This window comes from Sphaeramia orbicularis, chromosome 1 (assembly GCF_902148855.1).
Source record: "Sphaeramia orbicularis chromosome 1, fSphaOr1.1, whole genome shotgun sequence".
Classification (NCBI taxonomy): Eukaryota; Metazoa; Chordata; class Actinopteri; order Kurtiformes; family Apogonidae; genus Sphaeramia; species Sphaeramia orbicularis.
In genome coordinates this window covers 42,063,247-42,078,753 of record NC_043957.1, presented here as the reverse complement: position 1 = coordinate 42,078,753, position 15,507 = coordinate 42,063,247, and the positions used below count along the sequence as shown (strand labels likewise).

Here is a 15,507-nt window from a genome sequence, read left to right as displayed (position 1 = left end):
AGGAGGACACATAGAATAAAAACATTTTCTATTATGTCAATTTTCTTGTGGCAAATAAATTCATATGACTTTCAATAAACTAATTGGTCATACACTGTCTTTCAATCCCTGCCTCAAAATATTGTAAATTTTGCTTCCCCACCCTGTAAAATTATATGGATATAAAAGCTATAGTTTTTGATGTTTTTGAAGTTCTCAGCATAGAATTTAAGGAACTCAGTCTTCCCAACCCTTGTGACTAAGGAGTCGGCTGAAAGGTGGTAACCCTATAAAGCTCCCTGTACCTGTGACTGTGATTGGCCTCCTGCATGTACTCCTTATGTACTTGGCTCCTAAAAGCCTCCCTGCCCTCCTTGTTGCGTACTGCTAGTTTCTAGAGGAAAGTTGACCTGCTACAGAGAAGTTTATGAAACATTCTCCAAACACTGTGCTCTCCCTCCTCTCTTTGCTCTCTCCATCATGACACATTGCTCAATAATAGCTGATGTATGAAGTTAGGGGTGGCTTTCCATTCACAGAGGTCAGAGTCAAAGTCCTCTGAATCTGAACCTTTTCAAGATATATTTGACTTTTTCCACAGTCGGGCAGTTTAATCGAAAACTCGGTCTGGCTAATTGTTTAGACCGTTCATATAATATATTTAACCTGGGGAATATATAGACAAACAATATGACCAACCAAACCAGTGCATTCTTTTGAAAATGCTTTATTTTTCTACTTCATCACTATAAATATAATAATGCCGAACAATCTTTTTTAAAACAAACCTTTTTGATAGAAAACAGTCTGAATAAGCCTAAAAAAAGATATAGCAAAGGGCACATCTTAGCAATAAGGCACACGCTAGGAAGAGTTTAAAAGGTAACACCTATATTAAACTAGGCATACTGTATGTGGCTTCACACCACTATCATGAAGAAGCTGGACGATTTTGTCCTGCAGCTGCAGTGTGGGTGAAATGCAGGCAACAGAAAGTAAAGCAGGTGTTTTGAGTGGGAGGCTGAACCATAAGGTGTCAGTTTTCTGATTTCTATCACACACAGATGTTTTATTTGCTGTTAGCTCACAATATGAACTGCAATAATAACAAAGTTGTATCACCTTCATTGCAAAAGGCTTATGCACTGCAACACCGCAGCTGGTACGTTTTGGTTTTGTGAACCCAACCTAATAAAATATATCTAACGTAGAAAGGGGTTTGTGTTCCCACTCATAACACCAAATCCACTTTGAAACAACAAAAAGAATAATGCACAGTACACACAAAAAACACAATAACCATGAATGTTTAAAAACTATTGGACACTTTAGCAATTTTTTTCTACTTTGTTACTCTGACTTTTACGCCTAAACCAGAAGTAAATACAGAAAAGAAATACAGTTAAGAATATATTATACCTTTTCTTCTCACTTCATACACAACACATGTAATGCATATATTAAATATATCCTGACGTATTGGTATCATACAAGAAAATAATAAAAGCTGTTATCAGCATTTGTCATATCCATTTTCAGAGGGGAGAGAAACAAATAAAATAGCACAAACTGAGTTAAGACTTCAACATGTCTTTTTGGCTGTGGATTATCTCCATTTATCATATATCATAAACTCATAATTCAGGCGTAAGTTACACTGTTTTGCGCGTACAGTCTACTCAAAAATCGAAGGAGTCTGACAGGAGGCGATGAAATCTGTTCGAGGATAAACTTGATGCAAAAATAAAACTACAAGCATACAAATGTTTTGCATACACAGTGGTGGCTTTTGTGGAGTGTGATGTCATGATCAACAGCTTTTTGCATCCATTATGTTTGTGTGTCGTAGTAGTAAATATATGACTACTACTCTATTTTCCTGTGCTGTATTGCTCCAGTTATTCCCAGTTGAATATTATAGTTGTTTACACACTGCAGAGGTCAAGAAGTGCCTACATTCATTAGGGTTATTATTTGTTTTTTATGCTTTTCTGGGAAGAAAAACCCTGTCAGACACACAAACACTGAACAGCATCAGACAGCTCAGTTCATTCACAAATCCATGCTCGGTAATCAATATCTTTTCATCTGAAAGTGGAAATATTCTGCTTTTAAAAAAAAAATGTCTAAGTGCACCTCGGTTAAGCACAGTTTGGAGGACATGAGATAAATAGGAGACAGACGTTCAGAGTGTTACTGCAGGTAAATTCAGAGAAGAGACTACAGCAGAGAGGTAGTCTTGTTACACCTGGCTGCAGCGATTGAAACTACTCATCTCAACCTGATTCATTCACTGTAGGAGTGAAACACTCTGGAGCTTCGCACAGGTGTAAAACTTTCCTCTTTGTGCCAGTCACATGCACTTAGTTTGGTTATGAAAGGCACGATAAAAGGCAATGTAAGGAGGACATACAGTATGCAGATGCAAGGCATTGTAGTTAGGCAGAGAATCTCTCTAATGTCATGTTGACTGGAGTGTATGGAGCCTTAAAGGTGTGGTTTGCATTGGCAAAGGCAGGAGCACTTTAAGTCAGAGTGCTCCAGTCCAAATAGAAAAATGTCTCTCATTTCTGTCCATATTTGTTCACCTTTCAAAAGTTTCAAACCATTCAATAAACAATAATAAACACATACAAAAAAAAATATCTGTTCAGTCTTAGTCCCGTCAGCAAAGTTTGTGAGGATGGAAAACATCTCCATGGATGTGCTGTTGCTGAAAAAACTGTGCAGTTGACTTTTTCTCTGTTTTTTTTTTTTTTTTTTGTTCCCCAAGGAATCTGTCACAATAATATTATTAAGCTTGCAACTTTTCATAAGGTTAAAGTGGAGACTTACAAACTAATTATAGGCAAATACACATTAAAACCTTCATTTAAAAATAACCAAAACACAAATAAAACTAAACCAAAAAGTACCAAACAGGTATACTTGAAGCATACACATTCAACCAGCGTGGACGGACAGCATCACCTACTGCAAGTAGTATTGGCTAAAATACTATATATTAATGACAAATACTAAAAAATATATTAGTATATTCAAAACCTGTGGTCTCCAGTGGTATCCTCTCATGTCAGTAGTTGTAATTTTCCTTCCTTCCAGTTAACTTTTGTTTCATTTAAGTTTTACACTTAATTTTCAAAAGATACAGAGTAAAGCTGTCTCTTTTCTTCTTTAAAGAACTACCATCTCAAAATGAAAATAGAAAACTACAGAGAAATCTTTAAATATCAATTTTCTGTTCATAAATACTTGAATGTACCTTCAGTGTACTTGTTGCTACAGCAACAATGGTAAATATGGGAACTAATAAGACACAGACATGTAAGAAACTGAGCTGTGACTGTGAGTATTGCTTATTTTTAAAAGGAATATCGTTAAGACGTACAGTAAGAACCATGTCTTCTATGTCTAATTTTAAGTGGATCAGAGTGATCCTGCATATTTAAGTTTGACACTAAGGAATGCTGTGGGTCAAATAGATAGAAATACATACCAGGATGAAATTATGTCACTGTTCAAAACACAAAACAAAACCAAAGCATTTAAAATGACATTCTTTTAGAGCACTTGGATGTTCACAAGTTCATAAGACATTTGGATAGATGAGTCTGCACACTGTTGAGATGTTGCACTGGTCTTTCAGTCACAGGCAGGAAAATGCCTGAGCCTCAGATTCAGTATGTCTGGTAGACATCATGAATGGGCAACTGGAAGGCAGCAGTGGGAAAAGCTTGTGGCACAGCGTAGCCTGCATAGCCTCCGTACGCTGCAGCTGCCACCGCTGCATTCTTCTGCAGAGCGGCCAGAGCTGCTGTGTTGGCGGCATAGTTTGCGATGGGGACATATCCAGCTCCATAGAGGCCACTGGCTGCTGGGATACGCTGCACGTTGTGAGCCATAGCATAGACAGGGGTGATTGGACGACCCTGACAAACAAATGAAGGTTACTTTAAATGAAAACTCTTAATTATATCTTTAACTGTGTCCTCCATCTATATTTATTACGCCTGTTTTCCTTTAAAAGGCCTTATAATTAAAGTGTGATATAATGTGTGCTTGTGTGTTAGTTTGGGACCATATCTGTCATGTGGTTAAAAGTAGTTTACCCTGAAAGGAAAACCATGACTGACTTGGCCTATTTGACATGTTTCACATCAAGTTTCTTTATAGGTATGAGAATGAACGGCATCCATAGTGTATAAATAAATAATTGTGCAGTTCAGTATAAGATGGGTGTGCTTATAAAACCTCTTAATAGTCATAAATGTTGTAGATAGTTTAATTTGCTACAATTACATCAAATTGACAAATTCTCACAATCACAAGGTTGTCTTTGGTCTCTCTGAGTAATTGAAATAGAATACAATGTACAATCTGCATCCTTATAAGTGTGAATCATGCAGAAGTGTATATGAGTGAATGTGTAACATGTATAATGCACACCTGAAAAGGTGGAGGGGTAGAGACCGCAGGAAGGACAGTGGCAGCAGCAGGAGTGGTGGTGTGTTCAGCATGTTGCATTGCCAGAGGGTTGATGAGGTGCTCCACTGTGTGCACCTTCCCCTCCTCCATCAGCTTTGCTGCAGGAGCAGCACTGAACACTGGGTACTGCCCACCCAGAGCGGGCAGTGCCACTGCACATAAGAAGACAGGAAGAGTGAGAGTTTGGATAACAGACTGGACTGCTGAAACCAACAGAGTACAGTTAAATGATGCGTATGCCTGGATATAAAGTGGAATATGAGAACACAGATGCATGCATACTGAAATAAACATACTAAATTTAAGGTCATCTACAAAATGAGTGAAATAATGAAGAAAATAGCACAGAGGTTGAAGGTTGCACATGAAGAAAGACAGAAAAGTTGCAAAGGTTGGCAATGGGGTGTGATTTGGATTATGACTGCGCTCAACTGTGGATTAACCCCAAAGCTCCAGCACATACATAAGCACACACAAACAGACACACACACAGCAAGTGAACACAACGTCATTGTTTCAAATGGACAAAAGTCTTTTCAGTGAGGTGCAGATCCTGTGATTCCACACAGGCTGCGACTGAGACTGAGCTCCTGATCGAGGTCAAATCACTCAAGGAGCATCAAGAAATTCCACATTTCAAAGGGGATATGAATTAGAAGGTACTATACATTAGTAATGAAACTTTAATGTTAAAATTATAAGTAACCAATGGGTTAGATTGAATGATAAACTTTTAAAGGATAATACCAGCCTGTACATTGAATTGAATTGAATTGAATTTTACTTAATCTAAGATTTATACCTTTCACTCCTGTAAAGAATAACACCTAGATCTCAGTTTTATCGAAAAAATTCTTGTGAATATGAAGCATTTTTATTATTATAGTCTTGCTTTGTGTTCTATAATAACTTACAGGGTTTTCCTCATTCCTATGGTTGTGAGACTGAGGATTTCCTTTTGCTTACTGGCAGGGAAGATTTATCTACCAGGAAATGATTCTTCAAAAACAGTCACCTCCAGCCTATCATTACTGTCAAAGCCTTTTCATACTGGTAAAAAGGTTAATTAAAGTTTTACACATTAATTTTCATATTTCTAAAGCAATAAAATCAGAGTATGCTAAAATAATCTAATTACAAGTAGAATGCAGTGAGAAGTGATAGCAGGAGGGTAGACTAAATGTATGCAGACATACTGATATTATCCTTTACAGTGATCATGCTGAACAGCAGAAAAGAGGTGATAAGTGGTGTTTGCTTTTGTTTTTTTTTAGGGCAGAGCTTGTGTCTCAGCTATGGTTTAGACTGAAACATCCAAAACAAACCATTCTCCAAGTGAGCGTCAAGCATGTTTCAGTCAAATGCAGCTGAATACAGGCTCTTGTTGCCATATAACTATAGCCATGTTCAGACAGACTTCAGCACGACATAATAAACATGGCTACTTCGTTTTTTAAGCTAGGTCCACTGTCTTGCAGGTTATCTCACCTTTTACTATTATGCATTGCAGTGCTCTCTGGACTGTATAGTTTTGGCCAATATAATAATAAAATCTGTTTCCAAGTAGAGAGTGGGGAGTTTTTATTGTTTACAAGAGATTGCCAAATAGAAGATAAAATAATTGATATGGAAAATTTAGGGAAAGTTTAAACATCCTTATGATATGATTAGGAATTTCTGTCCAATCATCTGGCATTTAAAAACATTTCACTGTCTAACCTGTAACACAGTGCTGTCTTCTGTTTGAACAATCAGAAGGAAAAAATTTTCACATGAAGGAAAAAGGAAAGAATGAGGAACAAAACTCAGCCATTACTATCAGGTCATTCTGGAAAGTGTAGATTATTAGTGCCATTATTCGGTACTAATAAGAACAAAGGAAGTACTTTTGCACATGACCGTCCAGTAACCAGAACTGTATTGATTTATCAAAAGTTCCTCAAGCCAAACAGCAGAGAAAGGGAGAAAGGAAAGAATTATGGGTCAGAAGGTTTAGTAAAGGCGTCAGAGATGTGCGAGGATATGGACATGTCTATCTCACTGACTTGTGCCAGGTTTGATGCCAACTGGGTTGACGGAAGCAGCGAGCTCCAGACTGGGCATCAGCTCATAGGGCTTTTCAGGCTGCTTGGTCTTGCCTTCGTGGTAGCGGCTGTAGATGCCACGACCGGCAGAGTAACCCCCCAGGTATGACCCACGCGGTCCAGGGGTACGGTTACCTGAAGTAGCACGACCACGACCTCGCACAGTACCTGCTTAAAATACAGGAGTAATATCATAACAAGGGTGTGTGATTTAGGACTTGGACAGGGGCAACTTATAGTCAAAGTTGTGAAGGGCAACATCTAAAGCAAGATTTCAGATCCTATTGGAACATTTATCTCAAGATATTTAGACTTGCATGCTTCATTTAGCATTAATTTAAGAAAAATAACTTGTTTAGCGCAGCTGATATTGGAAATCTCTCAGTATGGCCTTTTACTCCATCACTGCCCTGATTTTTTCAATTTTATTTGGATGCAGTTATTCATGGCATTATGGTGGCACTATGAGGTGTTTTTACACATTGTAAGCGATGTTTTTTTTTCCTCTGCAATACCCCGGCATGAAATGGGAGGTGACAGCACAGCAAGAAAAGGATGGTGTTAGAAAATGAATAGTTTGTCACATGGGAGAAAAGCTCATTTGTTCATTAAAGGAATAAGTAGAAATAAGGATGTGAGAGATTACCATTGTTCTGTATCATTGGGGATCCTTTGGAGAGAAAACACAATGATTGTTGAAAGTCAAATAGATTTTCCTGCTACCACCCAAAGACCATACTTAATCAATCATCAAAGATAATGGGATTAGCATTCATAGGTCCATCACCTTGTTTTGTGTTTGCTTTTGAAACAAACCTATGTTTTTAAAGTCACAAACTCTTATCAACTTCTCTTCTGTCACATGAGTTATCAAAGATTCAATCACTATAATCCTATTCAACTGGGGTGGGGTAATCTAGATGGCCTGACAAGTTTCTGCTGCCACCCGCATTTCTAAAAATGAAAATTAATTATTGGCTAGTAAGAGACACACTGTGGCCATTTAAGTTTTACTCATATTAAAGCACAAAAAAATGAATCTTTACCTTTAACAAAGTAGTCTCTGTTGGGTCCAATCAGAGTGTTGTAGGGATAACCGTAGTAGGCCAATGTGTAGGGGTCACACTGGTAAACGTAGTTCTGCTGAGTAGCCTCTGGAGTGGCGGCAACCCCTTTTGAGGCCTTTTGGCGGGAGTACTGCTCCTTATCCACAGGCTTAGCAAGTGTCACCTCAATGCAGGACCCTTCCACCTCTGTGCCGTTAAGGTGGTCCATGGCCAGGACAGCGTCATCGCGGGAGGTAAAGTGGACAAAGGCATAGTCGCGAATCTTCTTGACACGTTCGACACACCCAGGGTTCCACTGGCTAAAGACCTGACGATCGATCAATTTGGAAAGAAAATCACAACGTATTTTGCACACTTGTTTGCAAACAATAAAGCAACTTTTTTCCAAGAGCAAAAAAAGCTGACAACAGCAAGATTTCATGTTGGTCTACCCTCAAAGGAGGTTACAGTTAGTGATATATGACACAGTTTGATGTTTAGAACATAAACAGCAGTGCTCAAGAAAGACACAAGAAAAATCTCTTGCTTTTCAGTGCATTGTGACCATGTTGAGTAAGCAACTAGCTTATTCCAGGACAAACTCTCTTATGTTATGGTGCATTCATGGTCCAGCATGTGTGATTTGTACAATTCTGGGGCACATTAAAATATATGGACAACTGAATATCTTAACAGATCTGTTCAATTACTAATTAATATATAAATCTGTGCTATGAAATTTTGTCTACTAGGCCGAAATTGCATTACAACATATTTTTTAATGTACAAAAAAAAACAACAACATACTATCGAATCTGAATCAAAATGTGAATCAATCACTTTAGTTCCATAACTCATGAGTGAATTACATCTGTATCAGTAGCTAATACTGGATCAGACTGGTCCCAACTCTAAATCAAACATAATAAAAGTTGTTATTAGTCCTACCTGTCTGATCGTCTCCTCACTGGTCTCCATCATAAGATTCCTGACGTAGAGGATCTTCACCGTCTCCATCACATCCTCATCCACATCAATCTCAGGCTCCGCCCAGTCTACTGCGATCTGGTGGCCCCACAGCTGAATACGCCCAGGCATCAACTTCCTGCGTGCCATGGCGGCTGCACGGTGCGATTCATACTCTACAAAGGCAAAGCCGCGGTTCTTCATCTTGTCTGCAGCGCTGGCATAAACAATCACATCTAGTACACCCTCCGTCACCTTAGAGACCTCCTCCAGGATCTCCTCACGCTTTTTGGTCTTGGGGATACCACCAATGAAAAGACGGCAGTTGTCCACAGAGGAGCAGACCCCCAGTAGCCGCCCAGGCCGCACCTCATAGTTGTTGAGCTCCCGCACAGCTCGCTTGGCTTCATGTTTCTCTGTGTACATCACAAACGCATATCCTCGATTCTTCCCATCAAAGTCCATCATCAGACGCATCTCGTAGATTCGTCCTACAGACTCAAACACTGGGACCAGCTCATCCTCATAAACGTCCCGTGGGATCTTCCCCACAAAGATTTCACATCCTCGCGGAGGAGATGGACCATTCCAGCCAGGTGGGGGACCATACTTACGCTGACCGTTTTCCTGGACCATACTGTAGCCAGTGCGCTCCATCAAGGCAACCAGCGAGGCCTCGTTGGGAGCTCCTGCAACACCCTCTGGGATGGCGATCTGTCCATGGAGAGAGTGGTGGGAGGCACCAGAGGATTTGGAGGGTTTGGTGGGGGCAGAGTTATTGCTCATGGTCGAGGAAGAAGCAGAATCTTCGGCTGTCATTCTGACAAAACCATCCAATCAGATCTGGGGCCTGTGGAGAGGAAAGAGAGACATCTATGTGATTTAACCAGAAAGCAAAATGATGTAAAACACAAATGAAAAGCAGAAGAACGGAGAGCAGCTCAGGCTCTGCCTGTGTCGAGGCAGGACTAATATGTCTTCTGGTTGAGGTAAAACAAAATGATAAGCAGTCACATGCACAATTACCCAGCTAATAAACAAAACAAGACACATTATATGACCTGCACAGAACAGTGAAAATATAGCATCTATAAATTCCCAGGGCACCTTCCCCTATCAGTGCTTTTACAACCTTGTTTTGTTGAGTTTCTCAGATTCCTTACTGACCTCTGACCCCTATCAGAGAGAATGAATGGCTATAAACCCTGAAAACACCGGATCAAGGTTCACTGGGTACGACTGGGTCACATGCTCATCAAATGTATATGTGTTATAACAACTGGAGTTAAGCTGTAAGAATATGAAGGAATTCTGCTCAAAATATGACTGCAGTGACTTTATATAGTGACAGAAGATTATAAGTACATTAATTTGTCTCACTGCACACAGGATGTTGGACTTTCAGCCTTTATCAACACCAATGGGATACAATGTGTAACTGCAGTATTTTGTGTGTATTTGTGTGTGCACCACTTCATTAAAGGCTACAGCCCTATTAGAGGAACACAGAATAATCAGAAATCGGCTTCCGAAGCATAAACCTCTTACACTGTTTTTTTCCAACACTGCCACCATTTAGAATGGAAAAATCCACAGCATTTTTAAATCTCCAAATCACCACACTGCATAGAACACTGGGAGAACCAATCAGAGCAGACTGCAGATCAAACAACTACTTTTTGTCTGACTAAACATCATTAAAACAAATAATCCAAATAAAAAACAACCTTGCACGAGTCAAGGAAGCCGTGTGTGTGTGTGTGTGTGTGTGTGTGTGTGTGTGTGTGTGCGTGCGTGTGCGTGTGTGTGTGTGTTCCTATGCGTCACAAGATTGTTGGATGGAGATAGGTGAGGCAGTCAACAAAGGTTAAACACCACAAAGCCAAGCAACCATGGTAACACACACTCTCATTTGACCTGACCCAATATCCCACTCTCCCACAACCACAGTCATACACACAAACATTGCGTTAAGAGCATTACATTGACTTGCATTCATTTCTTGATGGCCTACCCGAAACACAACATGTCAAACTCAAACCTTAAAACAACTCTTAACCCTCAAATTTAATGATTTACATTATGGAGGCCTGCATTTCCTCCCTATAAGTGACTATGTAAACAGATTTATGTTCCCATGACGTAATAAATACACGACACCACGCACAGACACACACCTGTTCACTTGTTTCTTCACTCACTAAAGGCTGCAGGCCTTAAAATTAGCTACTTGTAAACTAGCCCATCTTAAACACATGGGAAGAAATATGAGGTTAAGATGAATTTATCTGAATGAAATAAAATGAAAACACAAATAGAACACACTTATTCACCTGTTAATTCACAGATATGAAAAACGATATGAAAACAATGAAGTGGAGAAAAACAAAAAAATAAGAGTAAGACAATTTGTTTTCCCACTTTCTGCCATTAGTTCATTGTTGTGTTGGCATAATGTTGGTCAAAACGACATTTAAAAACATTACTTCTGAGAAAATTATTGAGAATTCTAAAGGAATATCATTTAATTCTGATCAGTATCAATGTAGTTCCATTTGTAACATTCATTTTGTTAAATTATGTATAATTTGTTTCTGTGTTGCTTTTCCTCTTTGCTTCCACAGCTTGTCACGTCCTTCCTCTGTTTCTTCTGACTCCGTCTCTTATCAGTCTTATCTCTGTCTACTGATGACAAAGGGAGGACAATATTCACACTGGGAGTTCTGCTCAGCGATAACAAGAAGCTATGTGACACTATGAGGTCGGCTCTTTCTACAGGACAGCCTGTGCATGATACAGTACTAAGGATGAGCCTCTTTTACAAAACTGCCTTTACTGGGTATTTTGTGCCTGTTCAAAATATGATAAATTCAGTCTCTGAGTGGCATAACCTACTTCCTGCTTTCGACCATTTGGAGATATTCCTGACTTCCTCAGTGGTGACCACTGGTTTGCTGAAGTTTTCTTTTCTTGGGAAATATGCAGGAAATCACTGCACTGAGTGTGAAGCAAAACATAGACTGTCTTTCATAATATCCCCCTCTTGCTTTGCATGATTCGTAAACGTGCATATTATGATTTGAATATTATCTGTTTCCATATTTACTGTGTAATATATCTAAGAATGTGTTTCAATCAGATTTGGGAACTATACTTTTGAATATAATGTCCTTGTCTTTACATTTAACTACAGATATGTTACTAACGTGCAAATTCTGTTTGTCAATTCTGTATTAAATACAATCAAATAATAATCTTAAAGTTGTGAAAACTGCAGTTATTTCCCTCCTTGGTCTTATAATACGTGTTCATTTTGTCAATATATAGTATTTCTATTTCTTGTAATGAATTATTCTTTGTCTTATTTTGTCGTTACATTGCATGTCCGTACTGCAGTCACTTTAATTTCTTTTCCAGATCTTTATAAGTCCTTTTTTTATCTCACCAAAACTAACTAATGTTCATACTGTGATGTTATTCATGCTTTGTTTGTATTTCCATTCTAATTAATGAAGCCTGATACATATGAAGCAAATCTAAATGAAAGTGGAAATACAAACCAAACTATTTGCAGGTCTCCATCTCCTGTGAAGCCTTCATCTTATACATACATGTAGATAAAGCGAACGAGAGCAGAGAAGGAAACCTGAGGCAGCGGCAGGTAGATCATTAACTCTGGACAACACAAATTACAGCTTTAACTCACAGGGAGTACAAGGATATACAGAGAGTGTGCATATGTAAAAAGAGAAGACTTTGTTTTTAAAAGAAACCTACTGAACATTACCGTATTACCGACATCTGATTCTATACAGCGTGACAGGAAAATTTAAAAAAAAGAAAAAAAGAGGTAAAACCTGATCTACAGACACGTTCAGAGGCTCAGACACATAGTTTACCCGGTCAAAGGTTATGAACTCAGAGCAGCACAGTGTCCCCAACGTGAACGAAGCAAGGAACTTAAAGAGTTCTGATTGGGTAACATTTCCAACCTGCTGGGTTAAAGTATTCCAGTAAGTGCTATGGAGACGGGCCATTACAGTATGTTTATGATTGATAGAAGCACCTGATTCTCTATCTATCAACAGCTTGGTAAATGGAGACAGTATTGCTTTATGAGCAGAGAAAAGCTTTATGGGCTTCCTCCGGATTTCTAAAAGCAGGCCTTCAAACACATATTGTCCACTGCTGGCAAATTCCACCTTTCCCTCAAATAAAAAATGAGCACAGAGTTGAAGCATAGTTCCTCACAGCTACAAAGAGGAACAACACTAAATGCACAATAAATCTTTCATTTGTTCCTGTCAGGGGCATTTGCAGATCTTGCACAGAAGTTGTGCTTGACTGCCAGAGGGCTTTCTTAGTTTTTTTTTTTTTTTCACCTAATACAGATTAATACAGAAAAAAATGTGTGTGTTCAACAGTAAAGAACAATGTGTCTCTCAGTTGGTCATATATCCTGAGTGACATTGATCCAGTGTGCTGAAGAAACCACGCCTAAGGAGGCAGCCATAGCTGTGTTCATACACACATAGACACGTGGAGGTGACTGACGAGTAACCCCTCACAAATGAATCACAAGGAAGCAAATCGCAGCATCTGACAATTTCAAACCTGTAGCACATTATAGACAACAATACAGCCACTAGGACTAACATTTTCATAGATAACTGGTCAACAGTCAACTTCACATGGTGTCAAAGTCAGAAAAACATGTCATTTAAGGATGAGGAATCCCTACAAACAAAAGACAGGGAAGTGAGAATGAAACAGAACAGAGGCCATGAGAAAAATATGTGAGCAGAGAGATGGTGGTGGAAAAGAAAAGAGGAAGGAGAAGCAGAGAGTGGTCAGATGGGAGGATATCTACCCCTGTTGCTTCACAGTGCTCCGCTGCTTGGCTGCCTGCTCTGGGAGTGTTAGTCCACCTCCATGAGAGACAGGTACAGCAGAGCACTGAGCACAGAGGCCGGCCTCCTCTGCACACACACACACAAACACACACACACCGCACACACACAGAGCCACAGCTATGAGCATGAAGGCTGATGAGGGTGGAGCTAAAGCAGGTAGTTTGTGAGTGGGTTTATGTGGGAGCAGATCACAGCCCTACTTCTGCAGAAATTTTATAAAATCATTCGATAGAAAGTACACTAATCAATGTACATACAGGACAAACTGACAATACTGCAACTCTGACTAGAGAACACAGCAGGTGATGTTATTTGAGGTAGAGGGGGCTGATGGGAAATGCAGTCTTTATGAATGTTTTTTCTGCCTAGAGCTGCAAAAATGAAGAAACAGCAAAGAAATATTAACTCTTATGTTTAAATTTTTCCTTGTGTATGGAAATTGTGACCAGGAGTTTCCACTAGAGTGATTTATGTCATGTCAGCACAAGACTACAACTGCATGTAAGTGTGTAGTTGGGCATGCAGATGTGTTTTTGTGCCTAACAACAGTGAACATGTACCTAGTGCAGCTTAACTTAAGCAAACAACACACACCTTCCTGGGCAGTCAAGAGAGCAGGCTGAGAGAAAAACAACCAGACGACACTCTTTTTTTTTTTTTTCTTAGAGAGATTCTGTAAAAGAAAAAAAAAACAAAAGGGCAAGGGAAAAGGGAGTATAGTTAGAGATCAGATGGGGTAAAGGGGAGAGGGCTGAAAGTCACAGTGTGCCGCCACCGTGGTGAGCTGAGTTTCAGCTGCTATTGAAACCAGTCCCACTCCTTAATGACAGAAAACAGGCCTGACGAAAGGCTATTAAGCATAAAAATCAAAGAGGGATGGACAAAAAAAACAGACTAAAGCTCACACCTTTATGTGTTTGAATGATAAACTGCTAATCTGTTATGAAACTGTCACAGAAATGAATACAGTGTAAAATATATTCAAAAGGTGTGTCTTAGGGAGTGTTTCATATTTTGTTTTTTGTTTTTTTTTATCTTTTGGCTGGCAGGCAAACATGAAAAGTGCAGTGGATTGGTGATAAATGAAACCAAATCAAAGATTAACTGTCAGTCATGAGTAAAAGCCAATCACAGCTCAGACATGCCTCGGAGGGCTCAGGTGTTCTGGTGAGCGCACACAGTGACCATCAACCAGGTCAGTCTGTCAGGTCAACGGTTAACGGATAAACCCCACAGGAAGACATGGACAATGGTTGAAGGATATACACTGCCTGTCCCCTTCAATGACTGTATATATTTACTAAATAACTTCATAGTCTTGTAAACGCACACAATGAACCATCATACAACACACAGCACTGTTCCAATAGTTAAAATGAAAAGAGTATGATGTAAATGCACTTGATGTAAATGGAATATCACTAGTGTCACTACTTCCTTATGTGCTGGTTGGAAATAGTACAATGATATAATATAATAATGGATTAATTAATTCAAAATTAACTACCAAGTCTTTTGATCAATCAGTCTGATCACTTTATGCTAAATCCTCTGATTCCATGTATTTATGTTTGAGTATTTTCTGGTTTCTTTACAATGGTAAACTGAATATCTTTGGGTTCTGGACCAAAAGAGATATTTGATAATATCATCTTTGACTATGGAAAACACTGGTCAACAATTTCTAGCCTTTTATTGACTATTCAACCCATCAATTATTTGACAAAATAATCAACTTAAACAGTGCTGACAATAACATGACTCAGGGCCCCGTGTATTCAAATACAATTTAAGATAAGTGCACTTTCCTTATATCTTTACTTAACATTAAATTCTTAGTCACATTTGAAAGCACTGTTGGTTGGACTGTGTCTCTGATAAGTTCACAACTCAGACACACACACAGTGGAATCTGCCACACAGGCAAAAAACATGAATAAGTAGAAATAGTCAGCAATAAAGCAGTGCTGGTAATCAGTATCTCAGCCAAACAGCCTGAATGGCGGTCAACTATTAAGACAAGTCGTCCATATA

General features: G+C 39.1%; 1 protein-coding gene across 9 annotated transcripts in view; it reads right to left on the bottom strand.

The window, feature by feature from the left end:
* Positions 1-1,956: 1,956 nt before the first annotated feature.
* rbm47 (RNA binding motif protein 47) overlaps positions 1,957-15,507 on the bottom strand; it is a 35,148-nt gene continuing 21,597 nt past the window's right edge. For 3 of the 9 annotated variants that reach the window (XM_030138450.1, XM_030138441.1, XM_030138457.1), the window contains 6 exons: positions 8,543-9,410; positions 7,595-7,922; positions 7,195-7,218; positions 6,510-6,719; positions 4,426-4,616; positions 1,957-3,908 (listed from right to left, as the gene is read on the bottom strand). In XM_030138450.1, the coding sequence (XP_029994310.1) occupies positions 3,657-3,908; positions 4,426-4,616; positions 6,510-6,719; positions 7,195-7,218; positions 7,595-7,922; positions 8,543-9,379 (1,842 nt within the window). In that variant the 5' untranslated portion in view covers positions 9,380-9,410 and the 3' untranslated portion in view covers positions 1,957-3,656. Of the gene's footprint in view, positions 3,909-4,425; positions 4,617-6,509; positions 6,720-7,194; positions 7,219-7,594; positions 7,923-8,542; positions 9,411-13,430; positions 13,478-15,507 lie in introns of those variants that run through there. The other 6 variants (XM_030138466.1, XM_030138476.1, XM_030138503.1 and 3 more) reach the window with 6 other exon arrangements.